The following is a 25,945-nucleotide window of genomic DNA, read 5'->3' on the forward strand; positions in this document are numbered from 1 at the left end:
GGTTAGTTAGTTTTTGTTTCGGTCGATTTCGTCATTGACAGTTGGCATAAATAAAAAAAAATAAAGCGAAAGTGTTTTTTGACTGATCATTATATTATTATAATAATAATTCATTGATTCATTTGTATTAATATAATAATAATAAATATATTTATTTAATAATGATAAGATCATTAATATCAAAACAATCAACAATAAGATGTTGTTTAAATAATAGTCATAGTAGTAGTAGCGTATTTAGATTTTCAAATTTTAATAATGTTTTAATAAATAATAATATTATCTACAACAACAATACTATTATAAAGAATTACGATAGTTTATCTTTTATCAATAAAAGATCATATTGTAAAAAGACTACCACAGAGAATATTGATATTTCTAAAAAAGTAGAAGAACAACAACCACAACAACAACCAAATGAAATATTAGTAGATTTAAATAAACAACAAGAACAACCACAACAAACAACAGAGAATAAAGAAATTAAAGAAGGAGAACAACAACAACAAAAAGAACAAGATAACAACAATAACAATGAGAATAAAGAAGGTGATGAACAGCAACAACAAGAACAACAAGGTGAAAAGAGAAAAGAAAGAACATTCAAAGAAAAGTTGATTTCCAAATTAAAGTGGGGTTCATTTTTCACGGTGTTGGGCGGTACCATTACATTCTTGTTCTACGAATCACACTTGCGATCATCGCTTCCCTATCGTATGGCAATGAGAGCTGTCAACGCTAGCGATGAAACTCTAAAGTTGTTCGGTGGCAAGATTCAACCGTTGTCTTGGACACAGTGTTTCGAACGACCGATCAAGGGATACGTCACCATCAAGGAGGGTGGCACCGACTGCGAGGCATACCTCGCCATTCCGATCGACAGATACGTACCGCAGCCACTCAAAGAGGGCGAAGTACTCGTTGAGCTGCCCGAGGAGGAAGCACTCAAAGGTTTCGACGGTGGTGCACAACAAGGATACATATACGCCACATTCATAAAGAGATCATCGTGGTTCTTTGATTGGAAAATTCACACTCTTGTAGTAGATACCGACAACGATCACTCGATAACCGTAATCGACAAGACAATCTACATGCCAAGTTTTAAATGAAACTAACACGAACAACAAACATTTAACATATAATTTAAAAATAAAAACAAAACAAAACGATAATCAAAATCAAATCATAACATAATCAAATAATCCTTAATCCAATGTTTTGTTTGTTTAGTTTATTACTAATAATTAATTGATATTGATGATGACAAAAAATAATAATATTTAAAAATAATTATTTTTTTTGATTGCGAAAAAACTAAAAAAAAACCGAACGACAAATTATAATTTCATTTTTTTTTTTATTTTAAATCTATTTTCTTTTCTATCTTTTTTTAATATTATTTATTATACTCATCGACTTGCTTTTATTTAATTAAAGATTTAATCTTTATAGAATTTAGAATTCAAATAAAATAATAATGGCAGGAAATCAAAAGAATAATAATAATAATGATAAACAAGGTTATGATAGAAGACAAGAACAGAAACAAAAGACTGGTGTAGCTTCAAAGATTGGTTGGTTCGGTGGTGATAAGAAACCAACAACAACAACAACAACTACAACAAACAACAACAATAATAATAACAAGAATAATAACAATAGTAATAAGAGAGATAATAATAATAATTTTAATAAAAAGAATCAATATAATAAGAATGAAAAGATTGTAGTTAAAAAAGAAAAACAAGAAGAAAAAGTTGTTAAGAAGGAAAATGTTACTCTCGATAGCACCGTTAAAATTGAAAAGATTCCAGATGTACCTGTCATTCAACCAATCATTAATACCACTAACGATGAATTGAAACAAATTTATACAAGAGCGGCTACCCTATATACTGAAAGATGTAAATCTTATTTGGATGGTAAGTTGTTGGATTTTACTATTTAAAAATTATATATCACATTAATCAATTTATTATTTATTATAATATTATCAATAATTTCATAGAATTTAGAAAAAGAGCAAATAGAGATGATCAATGGAGAGAGAAACTTCAACATACTGGTACAGCAACTGATAGAACCTCTTCTATTTCACTTTTGGTTAGACAGGCACCAATGTTCAGATTGGCAAGTCTCGACATTCTCTTGCAATTGGTTCAAAAGAAATCACAACGTGAACGTGAGTTATCATTGACCACATTGAAAGATCTCTTTTTAAGTACATTGTTACCAAATAACAAATTAAAGTAAGTTCAATCAATAAACACAAAACAAAACAAAACAAAACAATTTGTTAAAACATAATATTGAACTAACAATAAACTATTTGTTGTTAAACTATTAATCTTTTGTAGGAGATTCATTGATAGACAACCATTTGATAAGGATGTAAAGGATGACGATTTAGTTCAATGGTTCTTTGAGGATCTCTTGAAATCACGTTACACTCTGTTCATTCAGATCCTTGAGAAGTTGTCGCGTGACTCTGTTACGCTGGTACGTCAGAAAACCATTCGTATTCTTCATGGTCTGTTGATGAAGAAACCGGAGCAGGAGGACGTTCTTCTTACGCTGTTGGTTAACAAGCTCGGTGACAACGACCGTAAGAACGCTTCGATTGTGCCGGAGCTGCTGGAAGAGATCATCTACGTTCACCCCGGAATGAAGCCGGTGGTGATTCGTGAGGTCGAGCAATTCCTCTATCGTTCGAACATCTCGCATCTCTCACAGTTCAACGCGATGCGATTCTACCTCGCCATACCACTCGATGACATCAAAGACAAAGAGGTCTCCTCCAAGTTGATCTCTATCTATCTGGCGTTCTTCAATGTTCTGGTGACCAAGCGTCAAGTGAATTCCACCATTATCACACTGATTCTTCGTGGTATCCGTAAAGCAATGGAGGTCTCAAAGATTCCAATCTCCAACTTTGAAGATCAATTGGATTCCATCTTTATGATTTCTCATCACGCTTCACTAAACAAAGCAATCATGACACTTGCACTCATCTATGAAATGAAAAAGACAAATCAAGTAACTAGTTCAATCAAAATCAAATCAATTAACAAATTGCAATTTTATTAATAATATATTTTCTATATAAAGAATATTACAGATAGATATTATAGAGCACTTTATGAATTATTGGCAAGAAAAGAATTCATTGGTCAATTCGATCAGACTCCATTGATCAATTTGATTTTTAAATCGATCAAGAACGATACCAATCTCACTAGATCCAAAGCAATGATTAAGAGAGCACTGCAATATGCTAGTATCCAAAAGACCTCGTTCATTGTAGGTGTTTTGTTGATGATTTCCACTCTCATTCAACAGGTTCCAAAGCTTGGTGATATTATCTCCACTCCAGAGGCAGAGTTGAACAGTACTGTTAAAGTCAATAAATCACAAGATAATAACAACAACAACAACACAAAGAAATCAGAAAAGAAGAAAAATAAGAAAGAAGAAAAGACAACAACAACTGAAGAATCTGAAACTACTACCGCCGCTACCACCGAAGAAAAGGAAAACGTTGAAAACAAAATAGAGTATGATGCAATCAAACGTGATCCACAGTTTTCTCATGCAGATACCACATGTTTATGGGAGTTAATGGTTTTCAAAGATCATTTCAATCCATCCGTCCAAATTTTCGCTGATACTTTGTTGAACAAGCAACCAATTCAATTCAAAGGAAATCCATCTTTAACCTTTACTTTGCCTGCTTTCTTAGAGAAATTTGTGTAAGTTAAAAAGTTCCTAAAAAAAAAAAAAAAAAAGAATTATTAATTTATAATATTTTATAGCGTTTCCAATCCATCAAATAAGATTAGATCAACTGGTGAACTTAGAATTACAGATGCAAGCAAGAATGTCATTAATCAATTCCAAGACAGTCTTGATAAATATCTTGAAGAATACTACAGTGAAACATCAAAGGTTAAGATGCCAGGTCAAAATACACATAGATCTGGTTTTGCTGTTGATGATGATGAATTGGATCTTGCTTTGGCAGGTGGTATGATGCCAGGTGAAAAAGATGAAATGGCTCAATTTGAAGGAATGCAAGATGATGATGACGATGATGATGATTTGGTAAGTTTATTATTATTTTTTAACAAAAAAGTTATTGATGTTTAACAACAATTGTTATTAATATATTATAGGATGGAGAATATAGTTATTCAGATTTGGAGGAAGATGATTTCAATGAAGATGAAGATACTTTTGCAGGTGCTACCAAGAAGAAACAAAAGAAGGCAGGATCATCGTTTGAAGATGATGAAGATGCCATTGACGGAGAAGATGACGGAGAGGTAGTTGATGATGACGATGAAGATTTTGGTGAAGATGGACTCATACAACCAGACTTTGGTGAGGAAGATGAAGATGAAGAAGTAGATGATGAAGCTTTGGATGGTGAGGATGATGAACTTGTTCAACCAGATTTCGGTGATGAAGACGATTTAGATGAGGAAGATGATGGTGAACTACCAGATTTGGGAGAAGACGATTTGTTGGATGCCGATTTCGACGAGATGGATGGAAAGAAAAAGAAGAAATCTTCTTCCTCTTTTATGGATGCCGACGAATTCGAAAAGATGCTCGAAGAATTCAAGCCATCAGATGTTGGTAAATGGGATAATAGAAATAGCAAGAAAAAGGGTGCTGCCAACAAACAAGCACCAAAAGGAAAGAAATCTCAAGATAAAAAGAGAAAGAGATAAATAATAAAATAATTAATTTCTTTAATATAGTATATTTTATTTATTTATTTAAACATTAAATTGATTTTATCAACTTGTACTCCAACTGATGAATCTTTTTTTGCTGCTTGATCAATGGTTGTCTTGATTGTTTCGAAATGTCTATTTACAACTGAATATTTCTTGCCATCTGTGATGATCTGTTCAATCAAATCCAAAACACTCTTCTTTACGACGGTATATTTTGTGGTATTCAAACATTCGAGGATGTTTTCCATGAATGCAGGTACCCAACGTTCAGAGAGGATCTTGGAGTCTTCATTACCATTCTCCCAGAGTGAATGAATAACAAGTTTCATTGCTGCCAGTATCGATACTTGTTCACTCCAGATACTATGAATAAGATTCTCTAGAAGCTTATCGGCAATGTTGGCATTCTTGACTTGTGTTTCTTTGCTTGCGGCAGAATAAGCTTCACCGATTACGTTGTAGGCTGCAGTTCTGACCATAATCATCATTGGCTTTGTCTTTGGGTCGACCTCTTCCGAATCGTCCTTCTTTTCTTTTTCCTGTTCGAATAGAATTGGATACAAAATCTCGCTCACCTTTTGATAGACATCTATATCCTTGAATGCTGAAATAATCTTTGAAAGGTTTGCCAGTGCTTTTCTCTTGTATTCCAAATCCGATTTCTTACACTCTTGAATCATAACAGTAAGAATATCTACAGCAGAGGGCATCTTTCCATCGTTTGGTGCCGACTTGATTTCATCACAGCATATAATACAAATGGCAGACATTGACTCTAACAATGTATCCTTTCCTGAATAGGTTTTTCCAAGCAAACCTTTTGCAACCAGATCCAAAACCACTGGCAAGTGTCCATGCATCATATTCTTGATATCGTTTGTCAGATTCGAGAGACAGAGTGCTCCTTGTTGTTTGGCGGTCCATGAACTCGATAGCAAGTTAATCGATATCATCTTGATAATCTCGTCGGTGTACAGTTTAATATTTCCAATGGAGTTGTCGTCCCAAATGGTTTTGAAGAGTTCGGCAACCTCTGGTTTAGGATGAGAACGGAAGAAATAGAGGAAGGGAATGAGATCTTTGTTGAATGGTTGAATTTCGGTGGAGGCGATCTTGTATAGCTCACGGAAGAATATTCCAGAGGTCTCTAGAGCAACGATCTCATCTCCTTGCGATGGAATCTCACCAGTCTCTTTGTTTGGAATGACCAATCCCATCACTTGTGAGATTGTTTGTTTCATGAGCTTGGTGTTGTTGGATTTCTTCACGGTGATACAGAGTGTTGCAACGAATTGTCTTCTGGTGGCCGGTGATTTATCCATAATCGATGGGAAGATAGCATTGATCAGTTTTTGCATCAGTGGTTCCGGTACATCAACCGAGACATAACGAGATTGGAAAAGGTTCGAGATGAATTTGGCAACACCAACTCTTGTTACCACACCAACACTGAATTGAATCATTTGAATGATGTTCAACATTACATCGGAGATGTTGGTTTGATCGATATACTTTATCAATGTCTCCAAAATATCGTTGAGTGGCGATGATTTCGACACTTCAATTCTAACCTTTTCAAGTTGTTCCTGTGTCAAGTTATAGGATTCGGCATGCATAGTTGCATAGTTGAAAGCTGCAGACTCCATCGATGACAACGACTCTAGCAGGACATGAACCATCTGTGGAACATATGGTCTAATCAAATCCTTTGAGGTATTGGTAATCTTTTGAAGTTGTTGAATTGTAAAGATCTTGACTTCTTTCGATTCATTGGAAATACCCTTCTCCAGTAGCAATGGAAGTACCACTTTGAGAATATCACCGGCTGTAGCTTTCGATGTTGAAGTTGGATCCACCAATCTAGAGGTAACAGTACCGAGTGATTTAATCGATGATTCAGCAGCTTTTCTTACAGACTCCTTGATATCGTCGAGCGTTCTAAAGTTCATGTAAAACAACTCCTCAATGTATGGCAGTAGATCTTGGGAAGAGGCATGTGAGATTGTATCGGGAATTGCGGCACAACTTGCTTCACGAACACGCCAAGCCGACTGACCCATACCCTGAATAAGATCTTTGATGATCGGTTCGAAATACTTGGGGAAGATATCCTTTGCATCGATAATAGAACTCATGATATTCTTCATCGATGTAGCAATCTTTGGCGAGGGATCGTAGATGTAACGATAGATCTTTGGTACCAAATATGGTAATAACGGTGCAAACTCTTCTTTGGCTTTCGATGCCAACGAAACAATGGCGAAAGAAGCACCTTTCTTTGAATTCCAAATTTGATGATGTGAAGATAGATTCATAAATTTGTAAATCATATCTGGTTTTCCTAGATCTGTCGAGAGTGTACTCAACTCTTTGAAAGTTGCAACCTGCCCAGTCTTTCCAACTGCTCCCTCTGGTAAGAGTTCAGAGGAACCCGGTGCTTTCTGAGCTGGTTTTCCAGCGAGTGTCTTGGAGAGATTCGATACGAGGAACTCTTTGAATTTAGGATCGTTACTGGATTCGTAAACCAAAGTCAATCCTTTCGATGCGATATCCTGTGTCAATTCATTGTTATCGGCAAGTAGTGAACAGAAACCATTTTGAATTTGTGGAAGCAACGATTGTATCTCTGGTCTAGAACCAAAGTTCTTGAGGATACAAAGCATCCAAGTACCTGCAGAGCATCTAGTCACTGGTGATTGTCTATCTGAGAAGTAGGAGCTGAGAATACGTTCCAAAGTTGCCACCAACTCTTGGTTCTTCTCGTCATTGACAGTGTTGTTATCGGTCATTGTTACATCTTGATCAGTCTTTTGACCGATCGCTTCGTTCTCCTCTTGAATCTCAGATTTCAATTCCTCGGTGGTGAATGGTGAGAATGGATGGATCATATTCGACTGCATCAAGTGCTCACCGATAATCAGCGACAGTGTATCACCAACGGTAAATTGCAACTCTTCATTCTTGTTGTTGACCTGCTTGAATAGACAATCAACCATGTACTTTCTGGTGGCACCAAGATTGGGATCACCAAGACTGATCCATCCGAGAGAGATCAACACTGACTCTGATACACCTCTTTCACTTCCAACTTCCAACATTGTCGCCAGCTCCTTGATGATCGACTCCTTCTCCTCCTTTGATAGATAGGGAATCGGTGCGTACAATCCAATGATTCCGACACAGGCAATCGAAGCAACCTTCAGCGTCACATTGGTATTCTTAAAGAACTGCTTGACGTGCTCGATCAACGATCTAAACTGTTGTTCACTGATAAGTGCGTCCAATGGTTTCTTATCATGTTGATTCTTTGCAATCATATAGGCGAGAGTATACAACGGACCAAAGATTTCAAGTTGATCCTTCTCAGTTGTGACGGTCTTTAAGTACTGTTCAACAAGCGAGGTGCGAACCTCTTGTGGTAGTTGTGAAGCAACCAAACCAATCATCTTTGCAATGAGTTCTCTCGTTGAATACTTGCCATTCTTGAGGAATTGATTGAGTTGATCGATCTTTGCTACGAATTTCTCGATGAACGCAGGATAGATATTGAAAAGCTGCAACAAAGAAACACAACTCACAAGATAGAGATCGTCACCAGCCTTTGAAACAAGAGCAGACTCTATCAAATCCATATAAGATTCCATTGTAGATCGGTCCAAACTTTCATTCAAATACTGTTGTACCGTCTTCTTTTGCGAGAGAGCAGTCTTTCTCATAGAGGTACGCAACAGAGTGAGAATGTATTCGAATGACACCGATGTGAAACCAAGATTCTGAATGACACCCTGAGCAATCTTTTGTTTGGATTCAATGATTTCCTTGCGATTTTCAACAATGTAATTTAAAAGCTGCTTAAAATCTGGGTATTTTGCTGTGGCAGCGTCACCGCTTGGAATCAACATATTACCATTATGTTCATACGGTTCCAATCCACGTCTTGCTTCCTCTCTAATATCAGGTCTAACATCACCAACCATTACCAAACTGAAATATCTAGATGCAACGTTTTCAAATGGAAAACAATGTTGTGCCCATTGCAAAACAATATATCTAATTAAATATTCATTCTAATTACACAACAAACAAGTGCAATTAGTAAACTGGTGTATAACTTGGCAAACAATGAACAGATACTTACATTATAAATAAACTTCATTAATATTTTGATTAAATTATCTTTCATTGTTTGATCTTTTAGATCGATGAACGCTTCTCTTATCATTACGAGACAATCTTGAATGGCGCTGCTCACCAATGATTCTTCCTTGCCAATCTTTGACATTAGTTTCAACACCAATGTCAAGTCCTTGTTGAACAATGAGTTGTTACGCTTGCACAGCAGACCAAGTGAAGTATAGGTGAATGACTTTAGTTCATTGACTTCCTTGCCACTGTCGTTATCCATTGAGTCTAGCAACTTGAGCAAACCACTCAGGATGATCGGTCCAAACGTCTGAATGTAACGGTCTTCGGCGTGTCGGAATACCCACTGCACGAATGTCATGGCAGAGTGTTTCAAACGCATAGTTGAACTGCTGCCATACACCGATTCGAAAATGATTTGCAACGTCGCTGGGAAGCTATTGGCAGCGAGCAGCGACTTGCAGAAATAGTGGAGAATCTTCTCACGTGTCTGTGAGGAACCAGGCTTACGCTGTTGATCCACCGGTTTATTCTCCTCTGCTGACGTTCCTTGGAATATGAAATACAACTTCTTGATCAACGCAGGATTCTCCCAGTTGATCTTTGGCAAACGTCTCAACGTATCTTCACCCTTACGATTCACCTCCTGAAATATATCGGTCGATGCAATGATAAAGTGTACGATCACATCGGTATCGGCAAACAAACCACTTGCCAAAAAGTTTAGAATCGACATCTTCCTCTCGACGATTGAATTGAAATCATATTTATCGATATTCTTTCCCATGATTCTCTGTAATGATATCATACTATGTCCTGGTGGAATACTACACAAATATGAATATTAATATCTAATTCATAGTTTTAACATCATCATCCCTCAAATAGGATGGTAGTTAACTTACACTAATTCCTCTTTAGTTTTGGGTAGATTGGCAGTTGGAATCATAAGGAAATCTAAAAAGAAATCCAAGAGTAAATTACAATCTTTTTCATTGTTTTTGAATGGATAGAGTTTATCTCTTTCACTATCAATCTTTGGGAATGATGTTATTGTTAAAATGATCTAAGAATATATTAATAAGTTAGTTAGCTAGTTATAGCCAATGTTATTATATAGTTTGTTGGCTTACAGATAAAATAATATGACAGAATATATCTTGATGTTGAATTGGCAGTGAAGATAATCCATCGACTATTGCAGTTAGATAGGATTGTCTTTGATCTTTCGGTAGTGAATTGAATGCTTTCTCGATGTAGACGATTGCAAAGTTTCTGACTACTAGCGGGGTGGCACTGTCACGATAGAGTGCCAATAGCTTATCGATGGGATAGATCAAGTCATTGGCAAACATCGTTCGCTTATTGATGTTACTCAGCACTTCCATCACCTTTTTCTTGACGAGTGCATCGCTCGATGCCAACCGACCGATGACATCCACCAAATAGCTATCTAAAAACTTATTGAACGACACTCCATTATCTGTCAGCGCGAATCTAAATAGAATATTATCTAATTCCTTAACATCGTTTGTTGGGGTTGTTGGTGAATTACTATTTGAATTCATAAATAGTAAGTAAGTATTATTATATTATTAAATGAATATATATAAATATATTCTGATAAAAACAAAACAAAAAGTTAATTATATATATATTTGTAACTTTGAAAGAATCTATTAAAAATAAACAGAATTTAATTATTTATCTAAATTTAATTAAATTGTAAATTCTTTTTTTGTAAATTAAATTTAATTTAATTAAATTAGGGGGTTTTTATGACTCACAGAAGTTCAATCACTATTCAGCAAAGGATCAAAAAATAATTTAATTACGTAATTTTTTGAAGTTCTGAGTCATAAAAAAATTTTTAAAGTGAGTGTATTTTTATTATGAGAATGGCACAAATATGCTTGCAAAATTTCATCCTATACCTATTTACAGGTATGGTGGTCACTAAACTCAATTTCCACTTTATACTCTGGTCGGTGTTGCATCAACTCTATCTCGACATGACCAAACACCACACCTTTCAAACTTGCTCTATCAAACTCGATCGTCTTGATTCTATTCGCTTCGAAAGTGTATCTTATTGCTCTATTAAAAACTAAAAAAAGGTAAAGCAAAGTAATAATATTTAATTAATAATTAAAATGCTTTAAAAATCAAAGTAAAATACAACATACCATCAAGTTCAAATCTTTTCTTAAGAATACTATCGGCTATATATGGCCATTTGCCATCACTATTGAAATTTGTCATATTTGGTTCGCTGAAATCATATTGATATTGTTCAACCACCTCCATGTCGTTATTATTATTATTGTTTAATAAAGTATCACCACTTTCGATTCTCTTCATGATATCTTGAAACTTGGCATATTCATCGACTGCTTCCAATATATATAAGATTATTACTGTTGTTATTGACTTTTGTTGATTGAGAAACTCTCTTTCTTGTCTCTATTTGAGAAACTAAAGTTGCAATATGTTTACTACATCCAACTAGACTTAGACAATCTAAATTAAATTTAATAATACTTATAAAGTTAGTTTGTTTTGATTACAACTATTAATACAAAGAATAATCTAATAGTAAAAAATAATAGGGATTCTATCAGATACTGATTATCTTCGTTCATTGCATAATAATAAGTTCTCAAACAAACTACTAAGAACTATCATGATTTAATTTAATGTGCCAAAAATGGTCGTCTAAAAATGGAAATGGAAATCAAAAAAGTTTGTGCGAATTCAAAAAATTATCAGCAGTGTTTAAATAGGTTATTCTACATTTTTATATAATTTATATATGAATTGGCTGAGTTGGTATCCAACTGAAACATTGGGTGAATCGGTTGAGCATAAAAGTGCAAGAAGATTCGCACTCTGAGCTTCTTCAGCGAATCGGAGATTGTAATAGGCATCGTACAATGATTTCTGTGTCGGATAGCGTCTGAGAATTGCAGTGGCTTTTGTTTGTGTCATACCATTGATCGAGAGCAGTGTCTGGGCGAATATACCACCGATCGATATCGGTACATGCTCCGAACGCTCCTCAAAGTCGGCGAATGTCATATCGGTCAGATACTGATGTGCACCACGCTCAAACATCTTGTGAAGATTGTCCAACATCAACACTGTGCCTTCCTCGCCGCTGGTCAGCATCGGTTGGAATCGATCGTAGATCGACGTCTCTGCGATACACTGCTCGTAGAAGGTGTCTTTGATAATCATCTCGGTGTTGTCGCCCTCCACCAGGTAGAATACCTTGGTGATGCCGCACCGCGCCAATCGGTATTTCTGGTCGGCGTACCGTCCGTCGGTACTCGACTCTTTCAAGTCGGTGAGTCGCTTCCGCTCGATCACCAGATTGAGAACCACTTCAAACATTGACTTTTGCGGGTCGTCCGCACAGTACGCTTTGGCCACCCAGAGGAAATCACCAAGTGGCAACGTTCGAAGATCAAACGATATATTACGACGACTCAGACCTTGCAGTAGATTGGAGTTGTCTCTTCCCTTTTTAACCTCGCGGTTATCCACTAGTAACTGTACACTATTTATAACGAGACTGTTGGCACGAATCTTGAGCATCTCCTCTTTGGTAAGTGGACTATTGTGAAGCATATAATTGATGACATCGTCATCGCTATCACTCCAATCCTTTAGTTGATAGAGATCCGCTTCTGGATTGTCATAGCTATTGTTAAGAAGATCGTTGTTTGTCGATAAATAACTATCATTGTTGTTGCCGTTGTCACCACCACCATCGATACAATCCAACGCCAACACATGAATATCAACCGGACTGCCATTTCCCTCTTGTGTAGGTGACAAATCCTCACCTTCATTGGATTTATAGATCTTCTTGCCAAGTTGCAGTCCCTTTGGTGTAAGCTTATAGGCAGAGTTGGAAGTACGCATCACCAACTCATTTGTCTCCAACGTCTTCATACTGGACGACCAACTGTTTTCAATATTCTTGTTGTCCGTATAGATAGTACAGAACGAGAGGATATCTGGTTTTTTCAATTCCGGTTGATCGTCTCTCATCGTCGATACATAGAGTGCCATCATAAATGCCCAAGCACCACTTCTAAACGTTGGGTAATATGGTTTCTTACCACTTCCTGGTGTTTTCGGTGTAGCGCTGCCATTCTTTGTTGTCGACTTTCTCTTTCGTTTCTTTGGGTAATCCTCTTCAAAGTCGTTGTCGTCGTCGTCATCATAATCATAATCATTGTCAACGATGAAATCGGAATCATCATCTCTCTTTTTGTTATAACTACGACGACCACCTCTACTTTTCTTACTACTACTACTACCACCAGTAACACTGACATCATTATCATCACCATTGTCGATGTTGTTGCCTTCGTTATTGTTGTCATCGTCCAAGTTTATTTCCGAACTGTATTTACGTATATACAATAGAATGGCACAGATATGCTTGCAAAATTTCATCCCACACCTATATTTACACGTACAATTCGCGAGGATGACACTCTTGTAGTCACTAAACTCGATTTCCACTTTATACTCTGGTCGGTGTTGCATCAACTCTATCTCGACATGACCAAACACCACACCTTTCAAACTTGCTCTATCAAACTCGATCGTCTTGATTCTATTCGTTTCCAAAGTCTCTCTTATTGATCTATTATAAACTTTAAAAAAAAAAGATAATCAGCAAATTATTATTGATCAAAATTAAAAAAATACACAACATACCATCAAGTTCAACTCTTTGCTTAAGAATACTATCGGCTATATATGGCCATTTGCCATCACTATTGAAATTTGTCACATTTGGTTCATTGAAATCTATATAAACATCTTGATATTGTTCTACCACTTCCATGTTATTATTATTATTATTATTATTATTGTTATTATATTTATTCTTCTTATGATTGTTTTCTATTGGTGATATTGGTGAAGATGATTCAGATAATACTTCTAAATCATAACTTTCATTGTTTTGACTATGATTATGATAATGTTGTTGACTACTACTATTACTAATGTTATTATTATTATTATTGTTTAATAAAGTATCACCACTTTCGATTCTCTTAATGATATCTTGAAACTTGGTATATTCATTGACTGCTTTCAATATATATTTCTGATGTGCAAACTTAATAGCATCAGGGAATTGGTCAAACAGACTCTGATCGATCATTCTGATATCTTTTACATCTTCAAATCCTTGTTGCATAAAAAAGTCAAGATACTGCGAACATTTTATACTTTCAAGCCATTCCGCCAATGAAGATGGTGGATTATCTATAAATAAATGAATAAATAAATAAATGAATATATGAACAAATGAATTAGTAAAATGTAATTCATTTCAATTTGATTTAAAAAATACATACAATTTGATAAAAAATCTTCGATTTCATTCATTCCATTATTATCTATTGTATTATTATTGTTATTGTTATTACTATTGAATTTTGTTGATTGAGAAAACTCTCTCTTTCTTGTCTCTATTTGAGAAACTAAAGTTGCAATATGTTTACCACAACCAACTAGATTTAAACAATCTAAATTAATAATACTGATAGTTAGTTTGTTTCTCTTATATTATAGCTTTAATTTTAACTATATAATCAATCGAATGATTAATCAACACAATATTGTAATAAAAAATAGATATTATGATATGAAAAAAAAAAAAAAAAAAAAAACAAATGCGTTCTTATCTTTTTTCTCTCTCGATGATGATCATTTGATCATTATTATTGTTATTGCTTTTGTTATTGTTATTATTGCATGAATACATTTAACACATACTATCTTTTGTTACAGGTAATGGAAATTTATGTAGAGATCCTATAAACTTCTCGATCGCTTTCGCAGTGTGAAAGTTTGTATAACTTTTAAACTTTGTTAACTCTTCTATCAGATACTGATTATCTTTGTTCATTGCATAATAAGTTCCCAAACAAAACTTTTAACTATCATGATTTTCTTTGTACAAACTAACTGAATAACTACTATTAAATTAAAATGTGTGCTTTTCTTTGTATCTTTCTTTTTACACACCACCCCAAAATGGTTTTCAAATTCCAATAAAAAAAAATTGATTTTGCAAAACCTGTTAAGTCCAGTGACCATTATTCTAGAAAAAAACAATTGTACATTGACAAACATTGAAATAGGCAAAGAACTACGATTTACAGATGGCGATCAACACTGGTTTGTGGATGCCAGAGTCTTTCATTGAGGTATTGCCGAAATTAATCCTATGGATCCCCACACACCGTCCTACAACCTGTAAACAACTATAACAAATTTAGAGTGTGGTTGTAGATGGACTCTGGGACCAATACACACATTTCATTTAATTTTACTACCGTCAATCATCAGTTCGAATGACACCTTTTTCTTTTTAAAATATTTGTGTTTCTAAGACATAATAAATGGAGAATTAACAAAACAGATAACTGGATTATTATTAGTTTTGTTTCCTCTTTCAAAAAAAAATTAGTTTAGGATATATCAATGAGAAAGAAAAAGAAAAGATAATTAAAAAAATATACAAAGATAAATATTTATTAGTAAGGTAAAATACTACTAATTAATTGTGGTATTGGTTGGGTTGAGAAAACATGATTTTTAAAATTCGTAGTCATCTTCTGAGGATGGAGCTGGTGCGTTTTTCTTGAGGTATTGCGAGAGGAGTTGAGCGTAGTTGAGTGCACCGTTTTTGTTTTTCTCGGCGACAGAGACGTCCCAGATCATGACACCACCAAAATTTGGACTGTTGAGATATGGGTGTAGTGCGTTGGTGACTTGACCAGCTGGGATGTATCCGCTACCGGCAGCTTGTGCACCGGCTGGCAAACCAATCATGATTTTGGTGGTCGACGATGAATTGCCTGCCCACTCGGACCAAGTAGGATAATTAGATTGTCCACCGGACAAATCACAGTAGTTATTGTAGAATTGAACGTTGACGAAATCAAACAATCCAGTTTGGAGAGCGGTGTTTGGTCCTGGACCCAAATAGGCGTCGGGGAACGGGCATTGTGGAGCACCCGAGACATAGTATTTCTTTGAAGCACCGGCGAAATACTTGGATTTCAAAGTGGTGAGGAAGACATTATAGTTTTGTCCACCGCCACCCTCGATATCTAGATCGATACCATCGAGAATGGCATCACCGAATGGACGTGGATATGAGTTGTTTCCACCGAGGAACAAGTTCCAAACGGTAGAGGCAAACTCTTGTGCTTCCGAGGGCGAAGAAAGACCGTAGGCACCGACAGCACCACCCAACGAAATAGTAACAATCTTACCCTTGCTCTGGCAATACTTGATGGCATCACCCATCTCTGGACAATCCATCAACAATGGGTATTGTGGGAATGTATTCTGACAAAGATTGGCAAGATTGACCTCTGGCAACTGAGCACCATTGAAAGTTTCACCACTAAAGAAAATATCTACAAACGATAGAATGAAAACATCATAAGTTGTATCATTACAATAGTAACTCTTTTGAAAATTAATACAAGTTAATACCAATACTACTACTTTTTAAATTTGTTGAAAAACAATTTCATTGTTAGTAGTTTGTTACTTACCAACATTTGTTGTGAACCGTCATTGGCACTATCTTGACCAAAGTATGCAACTAAATTTGAATGAGCATTCAAATTGAAGCTATAAGATACTGTTATTAAAACAGATAGTAATAATATAATTGATTTCATTTAAATATTATGTACATATAAATTATTTTGACAATTGTATTCAAAAATGAATGATTTAAATAAGAAGAAAGATGGTAATGGTGGACAGTGTGTGAATGCAAAAAAACCCAACAGTTTCATTGAGACTCATTCCCATTCTTCCCCGATAATCGGATTTTTTTATTTTTGATCCAAACCCAAAACTAGATTCTTTTTTTTTATTTTCAATCAAAAAGACCCTTCTTTTTTTATAACCCCAAACGATTTATAAGTGTCAGATGGTACTCAACAATTCCGATACCACTACCTAAAGATATTTCGAGAAAAGAAAAAGAAATTTCTAATTTCATTAATATCATGATAATCAAAAAAAATTAAAATGGGATATTTAAAAAACCCATTTAATTGTTTTTTAATAATAACTTTAAGATTTATTAATATTCTTTTTTTCAAAATGTTTATTATTATTTTAATTTTTGTAATTACAATTTATTTATATTTAATTTATTTTTAGTTTATTTTGTAATTTATATGAAATTTAAGGTGAAATTTGTAGATTTCTGACAAATTAAACATACTTTTACAAAAAAATAATAATTAAATAAATATAAAAAACCTAATTCTAAAATGATCGATAGTTTAACAGCACTTATATAAGTTTAATGTTTAGAATGGAATCTTAAAATGGAAGACGAGTTTTAGATTGACGGAAATTAATCAATTCATTTTCAGTAACAGATAATTATTTGTTGTTCGCAAAATATTCTATTTTTGAAAATTTGAAAATGAAATTTTTACTTTTTTGGGATTTAATTAATTTTTCATTCTTTGGAACAGAAGTTTTCCAATTATTTGGTGCACATGTCACAATTTTAAGAACATTTAAATTGTTTACTTTCGAAACAGATCAAACACTAATTATTTAGTTTTGTTTAAATCAATTAATTGTCACAAACACAAAAACAAAAATTAGTAACAAAGATTTGTGAGTGTGTTGGAACATTAAAGAAGTTCAGACCACCATTTACATTTACATTTATATTTTTTATAAAAAAAAGAATTAAGTTTTATTTTTTTTTTTGTTTTTCTATAAAAAAAGAAAAAGATTTTTATTTACATTACATTTTTATTATTTAATTTATTTTTAATTTAATTTGCTTTTGTTAATTTGTCTAAAATATAATTATTTTGCAAAAAATAGATAGTAAATTAATAAACAGTAAAAAAGCAAAAATATGGCGAGGTTTGGTGGTGGTGTGTCTATGAGATCTGTTAAACAATCAGAGAATCAAATAGATCTAGAGAAAGGATTACTTTTAGAGAAAGCTGAAGGTGAAGGAGATAATGACAATGGAAAGAAGAAATATAAGGTACCACTTGCAAAGTTGAGTGTGTCACTTGCTGCACCGACCGCAGAAGAACTAAATCTTAAAAGACCGTCATTCCTCACTGCTTGGGTAATGATAAAAGCACTATTCCCTTACTATTGGACAAAGAATACATTCTCTGCAAAAGTAAGAGTTGTAATATCAGTTTCAATTATATTTATTTCGAAAGCAATCAATCTATATGTACCACAAGTATTTACAGTAAGTTGTTCATTAACAAAACAAAAAAAAACAACTGTTGTTTTATTTGATCAATCAATATCTAACACCTTTCATTTGTTTAGAAAATTATAAATTCGTTACCCGACCAAGTACCGGTAAAGTTGATACTGTGGTTCGGTTTGTTAGCTGTCATTCAAAAGAGTATATTCGATATGCGAGATCTCGTGTTTCAAGAGGTTAGTAATGGTGCGATTCGGGTGGTTTCACTGGAGACGTTCGATCATATGCATAAGTTGTCGCTGTCTTTCCACTTGAGTAAACGGAGCGGCGGATTGATAAAGATTGTGGAGCGTGGTACCGATAGTATAGTTACACTGCTGTCGTTGCTACTCTTCAATATATTCCCTACGATATTAGAGCTGTTCACAGTGACACTCTTCCTTTTGTTCTCATATGGCTTCTACTTTTCAATGATAAATCTAACGTGTTGTATTGCCTACGTTCTCTTTACACTGTCGGTCACAGAGTATCGTAATCAATTCCGTCGACTCGCCAACAAGAAGGAACGTGAGGCGTCAGACATCCGAATGGATACTCTACAGAACTTTGAGACGATAAAATACTTTACTTCCGAGGCGTACGAACGTTCGCGTTACGAGGAGGCACTGAAGCAATTCCACCAGATCAACGTACAGGCGAAATCGACGTATGTCGCGCTCAATACCGGTCAATCTACTATCATTATCATTGGATCCACATTGGGACTGCTATATGCCACTTATATGGCGTCGTTGGGTGGTTTCACAGTTGGAGATATCATTGCGATAAACACCTATATCGCTCAGATGTTCCAACCACTGTCTTGGCTGGGAACAAGCTATCGTATGATTATTCAAGCATTCACAGACATGGAGAATCTAATGGATTTATTGAATACAAAACCAGAGGTAGACGATGCACCTAATGCCGTGCCACTCTCCTACACAACGGCAGACAATGAACTGCCATCGATTGAATTCAACAATGTTTCATTCTCCTATAAAAACGGTAATAAGATCTTGGATAACGTTTCTTTCAAGGTGCCAGCCGGCAAGTCGGTGGCGATCGTCGGAGAGACCGGCGGTGGTAAATCAACTATATTCCGTCTGCTCTGTCGATTCTACGATGTCAACGAAGGTGAGATCTTGGTTGGCCAACAAGATATCCGTTCGGTGACACAGGTGTCGCTGCGTGGCGCCATCGGTGTCGTTCCACAAGACACCGTTCTCTTCAACGACACGATCGCTTTCAACATTGGATTCGGTAAGCGTGACTGCTCCGATGAAGATCTCATCGACGCTGCGGAACGCGCTCAAATCCTTCAGTTTATCAACAACTCACCAGAGGGATTCGGAACTATCGTTGGTGAGCGTGGACTCCGACTTTCCGGTGGTGAGAAACAGCGTGTTGCCATCGCGCGAACCATACTAAAGAATCCACCGATTTTGATTCTCGACGAAGCAACGAGTGCTCTCGATTCCAAAACCGAAAAGAATATTCAAAAGTCATTGAATGACATCTCCAAGGGTAGAACCACACTGATCATCGCACATCGACTCTCGACTATTATGCACTGCGATGAGATATTGGTATTGAAGAACGGTACGATTATAGAGCGTGGCGATCATTTCCAACTGCTCAATCTCAAAGGTGAATATGCAAAGCTGGTAGAGGAACAAAACAAAAAGATAATTATTGATGAACAACCACCAACACCAATTTGAAATAGTTAATCAAATAAAATTGTAATATCATCATCATAAACATCATACTAAACTGTAATAAAAGTTGTATATTTAATTTGAAGAATATTAGTTTGTTTCAATCCACCGATTTGTTTAAAACAACAATGTTGTAAAGAAATAACAAAGATTGAATAGTAAATAAAAAGATATCATTTCGATTTAAGACAATTGTGAGAATTAAGTTTATTTATTCGTTGATTGATCGATCTTTACTTTTGGCATCTCTATCTCTCGCTCTCTGCAAATCCTTGACGTCGCTAAATTGGATAGATTCAAACTAATGTTTGAATATGGAACAGACATGAATGTGGACAACGAAATGAGCAACTACCGATGCATAAAGAGATACTAAAAAGAAAGTACGAGTTAGAACAAGTTGACTCTATATATCTATCAACATCTTTAAAATGTGTAACTTTACTTACAATCATGATCGAGCAACACTACAATTTTTTCGTAGTTGTTACGAAGTTTTTACATAGTATTCAACTCAATAAATGCAAAAAAAAAAAAATTTGTATGAAAAAGCATACTACGAATGGGATTCGTTATGCCCTTTTTTACACATTAAATTCGTAGTTGTTACGACAATTTATTTTTTAATGAGAAAAAAAAATGTTAAATAACTTTAAAAAGAGGTACCGAGCTTGCAACGATTTTATAGATAATCTATATTATAAATGAGAATATTTATTTTTTTGTTAATCATAATTACTATATTAGTATTTATTCAGAAGATAAAGCTTTTAAATGTAAACATACCAATATTGCATTCATAGACATGTCTCATAGTTGAATCTACTATTGCAAAAGATCGTCAATGCATCATCGATCTCTACAATGTCAGTTTCATTTGTCTTTTGTATCTTTTCACCACCTTGTTTGAATTTGATACTGTTTTCAAATGAATTATTGATTATACTATACAATGTTTGTTATTGTAGCTTCCCACCAAGTGCTATATCGACACCATCTATTTTTTTTTTTTGTTAGTTCACATTCTAAACATCAATTAAATATACACTGGAATGACATACTATTTGATTTAGCAAAGACTTTTTTGTCCATTTTGGAATAACGATGGGCGAACATCAGATGATCGATTATTCTTCTCTCTCTTTGTGTTGTTTGTCTTTGTTGTATTTCAGAAGTTCGAACGATCGTTGTTGTTCTGTGGTTGTAGTTGCTGTAATTTGAGTTGTTGCTGCTGTTGATGTTGATATTGTTGTTGTTGGTTCGTTGGTCGCATTTGTAGTGTTTGTTGGTTTAGTAGCAATATCTGCTGAGAAAGATATTCGATCTCCATATCTTGACTCTCCAAATAACTAATAAATGGATTCATTTAAATTAAAAAAACTATTGTTATAGATTATTGTTATTATTGTTATTATTATTATTATTATAATTAATATTGTTATTGCTATAAGTGAAGTTATTGTTACTGTTATTGTTATTGTTACTGTTGACTATCTCAAATTAAATAACTATTGTTTGATATTGCTATCAAATCTGCAAATCGATAATAAATAACTATTAATTGACTATCTTAAATTAAATCTTAAATATTATTAAATAACTATTGTTTGAAATGATCATTTTTTTTTTTTTTTTTGGTTCGAGTCATCAAAATAAATTTTTAAAATTAATGTGGTAAAAATCTCGACAACATTGTAAAAAAATGATAACCACACTAGCACACCTTAAATTTTTACTATGATCAAAATGCACGTTTCAAAAGTGAAAAACTTTTTTCACACACTGATTTGTGTGGTGCCCATGACAACTACGAAACAATCGTAGTGATAGCTCTATTACAAGAGAAAGAAAGCATTTGGAAAACGATCACCAACAACCACAGATTAGTAACCTTAATAGCATAGTAACAATATCGAATCGCTAGATGACATCTTAGAGTCAGCTTGTTCTAATTCGTACTTCATTCGTTTTAGTATTTCTTTATGCATCGATAGTTGATCAATTCGTTGTCCACATTCATGTCTGTCTGTTCCATATTCAAACATTAGTTTTCTGTTTGAATCTAAAATAGATAGATTTTAGATTTTATAATATCTGTCACAAAGAAATAACAAAAGTCAAATCATGATTATGCTCACCCTATGCCCAAAATACTCAAATCAATTTAATAATAGCTATAGTTATTATAATCAATAAAAATTCATTATATTTGCTAAAAACACACAACAATTGTAGTATTTAATAAATTATTATATTGTATTGTGGATAAAGCTACTTGTAATGTTTAACAAATAAAAAGCTTTTGAATAATTATATTTTTTTTTATTTATGACTACAATGGTAATGGTACCACTATAAGCATGGAAGTGGCACTGCTGCTACGGTGTGGTTGCTGTTGTTGTTGTTGATTGTTTGGTGATTGGCAAGGTGGTTGATGCTGCTATTGTGGTGGTTGGCGATACCTTTTGTGTTGATAAGGGTGGAATCGAGGGTGACGATGTTCATGTTTTCTCCAATTCAATTTGTTTCTATTTCGTTCTTATTGTCAATAATCATGTATTTATCTCCAGTTTCCCAAATATAAACTCTATTTCTAATGTCTTGAGCATTAACATATTTAGTTGTGTTTGATTTACAATACAATTTCAAATACTTTAAAATATTGATTTGTAATCTATATTTCAACTCATCTGTATTTATATCTATTCGATGATCAAATTGAATATTACACTTGGATAGAAATTCTACAGAGTCTGTATTAATAGCTTTGTATGGTAATATCTATTGTAATTAAAGATTATTTTTGTTAATATAATATTTATTATTTAAATATATTGTTTCATTTATTACCTCTAAAAATATCTCTGTGGGGTGATTTTCATATTCAAAGATATAAATCTTTTTAATATTACCATATTCAATCGGACCATTGTTAGCTTCTCGGTGTGGGTTGTTGTGGTAGCTACAGTCTATTCCGTCTTCTGAATTGTTATCTGCACTTTGTAAATGTTCATTAAAGTCTGTCACACCCTTAAAAACCATATTGTCAATGTGAATAGATTTAGCTTCCCGAATATTCTTAATAGATCTCACACCACCACCATTCCCAATCACCAAAGCAATGAAGTCTGTTGGAAATTCAAAAACTTTCTTTTCAAACAATTTTTGATTTGATATATATTCCAAAACAACTATACAACCATCGTATTTATCGCTATGACTTTTAGAATTTAATTCCAAATTCTTCTTTTTCACTGTAAAACTCAAAAAAGTTTTTTCTCTACTAACTCCATTAGAAATGCCCTATAATTTTAATTGTACACATTGACAGTGATGATAAGTATTTTCGTAAAATTAAGTTATGTATTTATAATTACCTCTTCTTTGTTTGTAAAAACTTGGTGTAGGCCTTCCATTGGATTAACATTGATTATACTTGATTTGTTAGGATGACCAAAGAGTTGTATATCCTCAATTAAATGTGAGAGTAAATGATGATTGGGGAAAACATTGCCATAAAGTTTTTCTAGACGTTTCTTCTCTTTTTCTTCTTCGCTGATAATGGTATTGTTATCATCGCCATTGTTTTCATCGCCACTGTTATCATCGCCACTGTTATCATCGTTGGTATTGTTGTTGACTTCGTTGGTATTGGTGTTGGCATTATTGTTGTTCGAATTAGATTTCAAATGTTCTTTGTATGAAACAAACCATCGATAGTAACTATCTTGGTGGTCTTTGATTAGTTTGGCCAACTCTAATATTTCATTTTGATTATCCAACATCTTCGAATTGATATACATGCAGATAGTCTGAAATGATATAATTATATCGAACAAATCCTAAAACATTATATTAAAGTAAAATGATTGTAAATTAAAATAATTAAACATTTTTAAATACAGCTAGTACATACAATAAATAGAATCAATTTTTTTGTTGATATAAATCCTTTAACTATTGGGCGAAAAGATAGCATGATTCCCTTCGACAAGGTCAAAACTAATATCTTTTGTTCGTATGCTTTTAATGATTTATTTTTGGAGATTGCCTTCTTCAAATTCTTACCCTCAACTGTTGGGTGTGTTTGAAAGATCAAATGAAGTTGATCTCTTTGTTCAACATTAAACAATGATAATAGACTAAAAAAATGTTTTAATTAATATACATAAATATATTTCACTCTTTTTTAATTCTTTCATACTTTTTTACCAATGTTTTCATAATACCTAGGTATAACAGATGAATCGGATCTGTGGCAGATTGAAGGAAAATGTTCATCTTTCGGTTTAAGAAAACAGCTAATATATATATAAATTAATTAAAAACAGATAAATAAATAATATTACAAAATATAAACTAAAAATACTTACTCCACTTGGGAACACTATCAATTTGATCAGTGTCATCCTCACAGAACAGAGCATATTGGTCATGTTGAGAATTCTGAACTAAGGTCAAGGCTCTCTCTGGTGTTTTAACACTACTACTTACAATTGAAACATATGTAACTGGGAAAGTGTTGACTGTACTGGTTATGACCCTTGGGATGCATGTGGCATGTCTCTCATTAAACAAACATCCACATTTCAGGCATGCATTTTTTTGCGTGGGAGCACGCATTCCAATACTATCATGAAGACCAAGTGAATCACCAGTATTTACCCCAATTTGAATAAAAATCTTGGTTTGATTGTACGCAACTATTGGTGTGTTGGATATAATCTTTTCGACTATATCTTTGAATAAATAATTTATAGTGCGTAGTACCAACTTTTGGTTCGTTAAAGAATCCATTCTTTTTTCAATCACTGTAATGAGGAACCTAAAAAAAATTAATAAAAATGAATATATTTTTAATAAAACAAACTTGTAAACAAAGTGTTTTTTCAAAGAGATTTACCTATATCTACTTTTTTTGGAATATTGTAGTTGAGGTGTATACAAACATATGTATACACCCAAGGCAGATTTTGTTTCTTCAAATTTAAATCCATCATGGTATAGGTCGATTACTAAGAAGTTGTTATATTCATCAAGACCCAAAGTGTTATAATCTTCCTTGCTGTTGAGAATGATTGTTACCAACTCCAGGATATCTATATAAAACAATGAATTTCCATTAAAATTGGTTGATTTTATCAACGACTCTGGAATTTTCTGAAAATTTTATTTTAATAATAATTATTTTAAAAACAAACAATACACCTACTATTTTAAAATAAGATTCGGTTATTGATTCTATTTGTGAAAATGAAATATATTTCATAAAAGGTAAATGATCCGGGTATGAAATTTGAGGATTGAGTTGATCCTCAATTGTGGTTTTTGATGTATCTAAATAATTTGTGTTAATTATATATTATCTTTATCGGATTTTATATTATTTACATTTAAAATATCTAGAATAAACAGCATTGAAATAATAAAAATGGTCTTGAGGGATAGGATTTATTATATGATCTAAATTTAAGCAAATATTATTTGTTGGTGCTCGATTTAGGATATGAATTGTTTTTAATTTAACTTGAGTGTTATTATTATTGTTTCTATTGTTATTATTGTTATTATTTTCATTATTACTACTATTATTATTGTTGTTATTATTGTTGTTACTTGTAATATTATCAAGGTTGTCACAAATTTTAACATATGGTGTAAAATAGTAATAGTTAAAAGTTGAATTAAATAATAAAATATTGTTTTCTGATAGTTTGTAGTTAAATTTATAACTACCATCAAAGACTAATTTATTCTCATAATAAATAATTTGATTATTAGAGTTAAATGTTTTATCATATTCATGATCAGTGAAATCAGGTATCACAATTGAATCTTTGTTGAAATAATGATATTTTAATGTATCATTTTCAAAAAAATATATTTTGTTTGAACCTTCACCTTCATTATCTGAATTTGAATTATTATTATCCATTTAATATAATCTTTATAAATTTAAATCAACATAATTTATCTTTTATCATGAACGAACTAAAAAACAAAAAAATTAAAAATAAAATAAAATAAATAAAATA

The 25,945-nt window shown here is 33.4% G+C and overlaps 8 protein-coding genes across 8 annotated transcripts; 3 read left to right on the plus strand and 5 right to left on the minus strand.

Moving 5' to 3' along the window:
- Nucleotides 1-161: 161 nt before the first annotated feature.
- On the plus strand, nucleotides 162-1,115 carry PPL_00152 (uncharacterized protein; the record flags this gene model as incomplete). The annotated part of the gene is made up of 1 exon (XM_020571191.1): nucleotides 162-1,115. The coding sequence occupies one exon, from the start codon at nucleotides 162-164 to the stop codon at nucleotides 1,113-1,115; it is 954 nt and encodes a 317-aa protein (XP_020438465.1).
- A 368-nt stretch (nucleotides 1,116-1,483) lies between these two features.
- On the plus strand, nucleotides 1,484-4,739 carry PPL_00153 (CAATT-binding protein; the record flags this gene model as incomplete). The annotated part of the gene is made up of 6 exons (XM_020571192.1): nucleotides 1,484-1,928; nucleotides 2,015-2,255; nucleotides 2,364-3,042; nucleotides 3,115-3,755; nucleotides 3,819-4,107; nucleotides 4,179-4,739. 6 exons carry the CDS (start codon nucleotides 1,484-1,486, stop codon nucleotides 4,737-4,739), a joined length of 2,856 nt encoding a protein of 951 aa, XP_020438466.1.
- A 55-nt stretch (nucleotides 4,740-4,794) lies between these two features.
- On the minus strand, nucleotides 4,795-10,459 carry PPL_00154 (ECM29 family proteasome component; the record flags this gene model as incomplete). Its single annotated transcript, XM_020571193.1, has 6 exons — nucleotides 4,795-4,824; nucleotides 4,889-8,302; nucleotides 8,327-8,815; nucleotides 8,887-9,718; nucleotides 9,797-9,957; nucleotides 10,025-10,459. 6 exons carry the CDS (start codon nucleotides 10,457-10,459, stop codon nucleotides 4,795-4,797), a joined length of 5,361 nt encoding a protein of 1,786 aa, XP_020438467.1.
- Nucleotides 10,460-10,591: 132 nt separating this feature from the next.
- PPL_00155 (uncharacterized protein) lies at nucleotides 10,592-11,576 on the minus strand (the record flags this gene model as incomplete). Its single annotated transcript, XM_020571194.1, has 5 exons — nucleotides 10,592-10,599; nucleotides 10,834-10,998; nucleotides 11,078-11,284; nucleotides 11,310-11,411; nucleotides 11,561-11,576. 5 exons carry the CDS (start codon nucleotides 11,574-11,576, stop codon nucleotides 10,592-10,594), a joined length of 498 nt encoding a protein of 165 aa, XP_020438468.1.
- Nucleotides 11,577-11,675: 99 nt separating this feature from the next.
- Nucleotides 11,676-15,126, minus strand: PPL_00156 (uncharacterized protein; the record flags this gene model as incomplete). The annotated part of the gene is made up of 5 exons (XM_020571195.1): nucleotides 11,676-13,267; nucleotides 13,382-13,561; nucleotides 13,626-14,183; nucleotides 14,276-14,446; nucleotides 15,084-15,126. The coding sequence occupies 5 exons, from the start codon at nucleotides 15,124-15,126 to the stop codon at nucleotides 11,676-11,678; spliced, it is 2,544 nt and encodes an 847-aa protein (XP_020438469.1).
- Nucleotides 15,127-15,521: 395 nt separating this feature from the next.
- Nucleotides 15,522-16,621, minus strand: PPL_00157 (glycoside hydrolase family 18 protein; the record flags this gene model as incomplete). The annotated part of the gene is made up of 2 exons (XM_020571196.1): nucleotides 15,522-16,403; nucleotides 16,493-16,621. 2 exons carry the CDS (start codon nucleotides 16,619-16,621, stop codon nucleotides 15,522-15,524), a joined length of 1,011 nt encoding a protein of 336 aa, XP_020438470.1.
- A 1,214-nt stretch (nucleotides 16,622-17,835) lies between these two features.
- On the plus strand, nucleotides 17,836-19,913 carry abcB6 (ABCB family ABC transporter ATP-binding protein/permease; the record flags this gene model as incomplete). Its single annotated transcript, XM_020571197.1, has 2 exons — nucleotides 17,836-18,189; nucleotides 18,273-19,913. The coding sequence occupies 2 exons, from the start codon at nucleotides 17,836-17,838 to the stop codon at nucleotides 19,911-19,913; spliced, it is 1,995 nt and encodes a 664-aa protein (XP_020438471.1).
- A 2,514-nt stretch (nucleotides 19,914-22,427) lies between these two features.
- PPL_00159 (uncharacterized protein) lies at nucleotides 22,428-25,845 on the minus strand (the record flags this gene model as incomplete). The annotated part of the gene is made up of 11 exons (XM_020571198.1): nucleotides 22,428-22,691; nucleotides 22,761-22,940; nucleotides 23,004-23,213; nucleotides 23,288-23,695; nucleotides 23,827-24,052; nucleotides 24,115-24,211; nucleotides 24,284-24,436; nucleotides 24,576-24,649; nucleotides 24,685-24,735; nucleotides 24,814-25,070; nucleotides 25,438-25,845. The coding sequence occupies 11 exons, from the start codon at nucleotides 25,843-25,845 to the stop codon at nucleotides 22,428-22,430; spliced, it is 2,328 nt and encodes a 775-aa protein (XP_020438472.1).
- Nucleotides 25,846-25,945: the final 100 nt, after the last annotated feature.

Source organism: Heterostelium album (assembly GCF_000004825.1).
Source record: "Heterostelium album PN500 unplaced genomic scaffold PPL_scaffold1, whole genome shotgun sequence".
NCBI classification, from domain to species: Eukaryota; Evosea; class Eumycetozoa; order Acytosteliales; family Acytosteliaceae; genus Heterostelium; species Heterostelium album.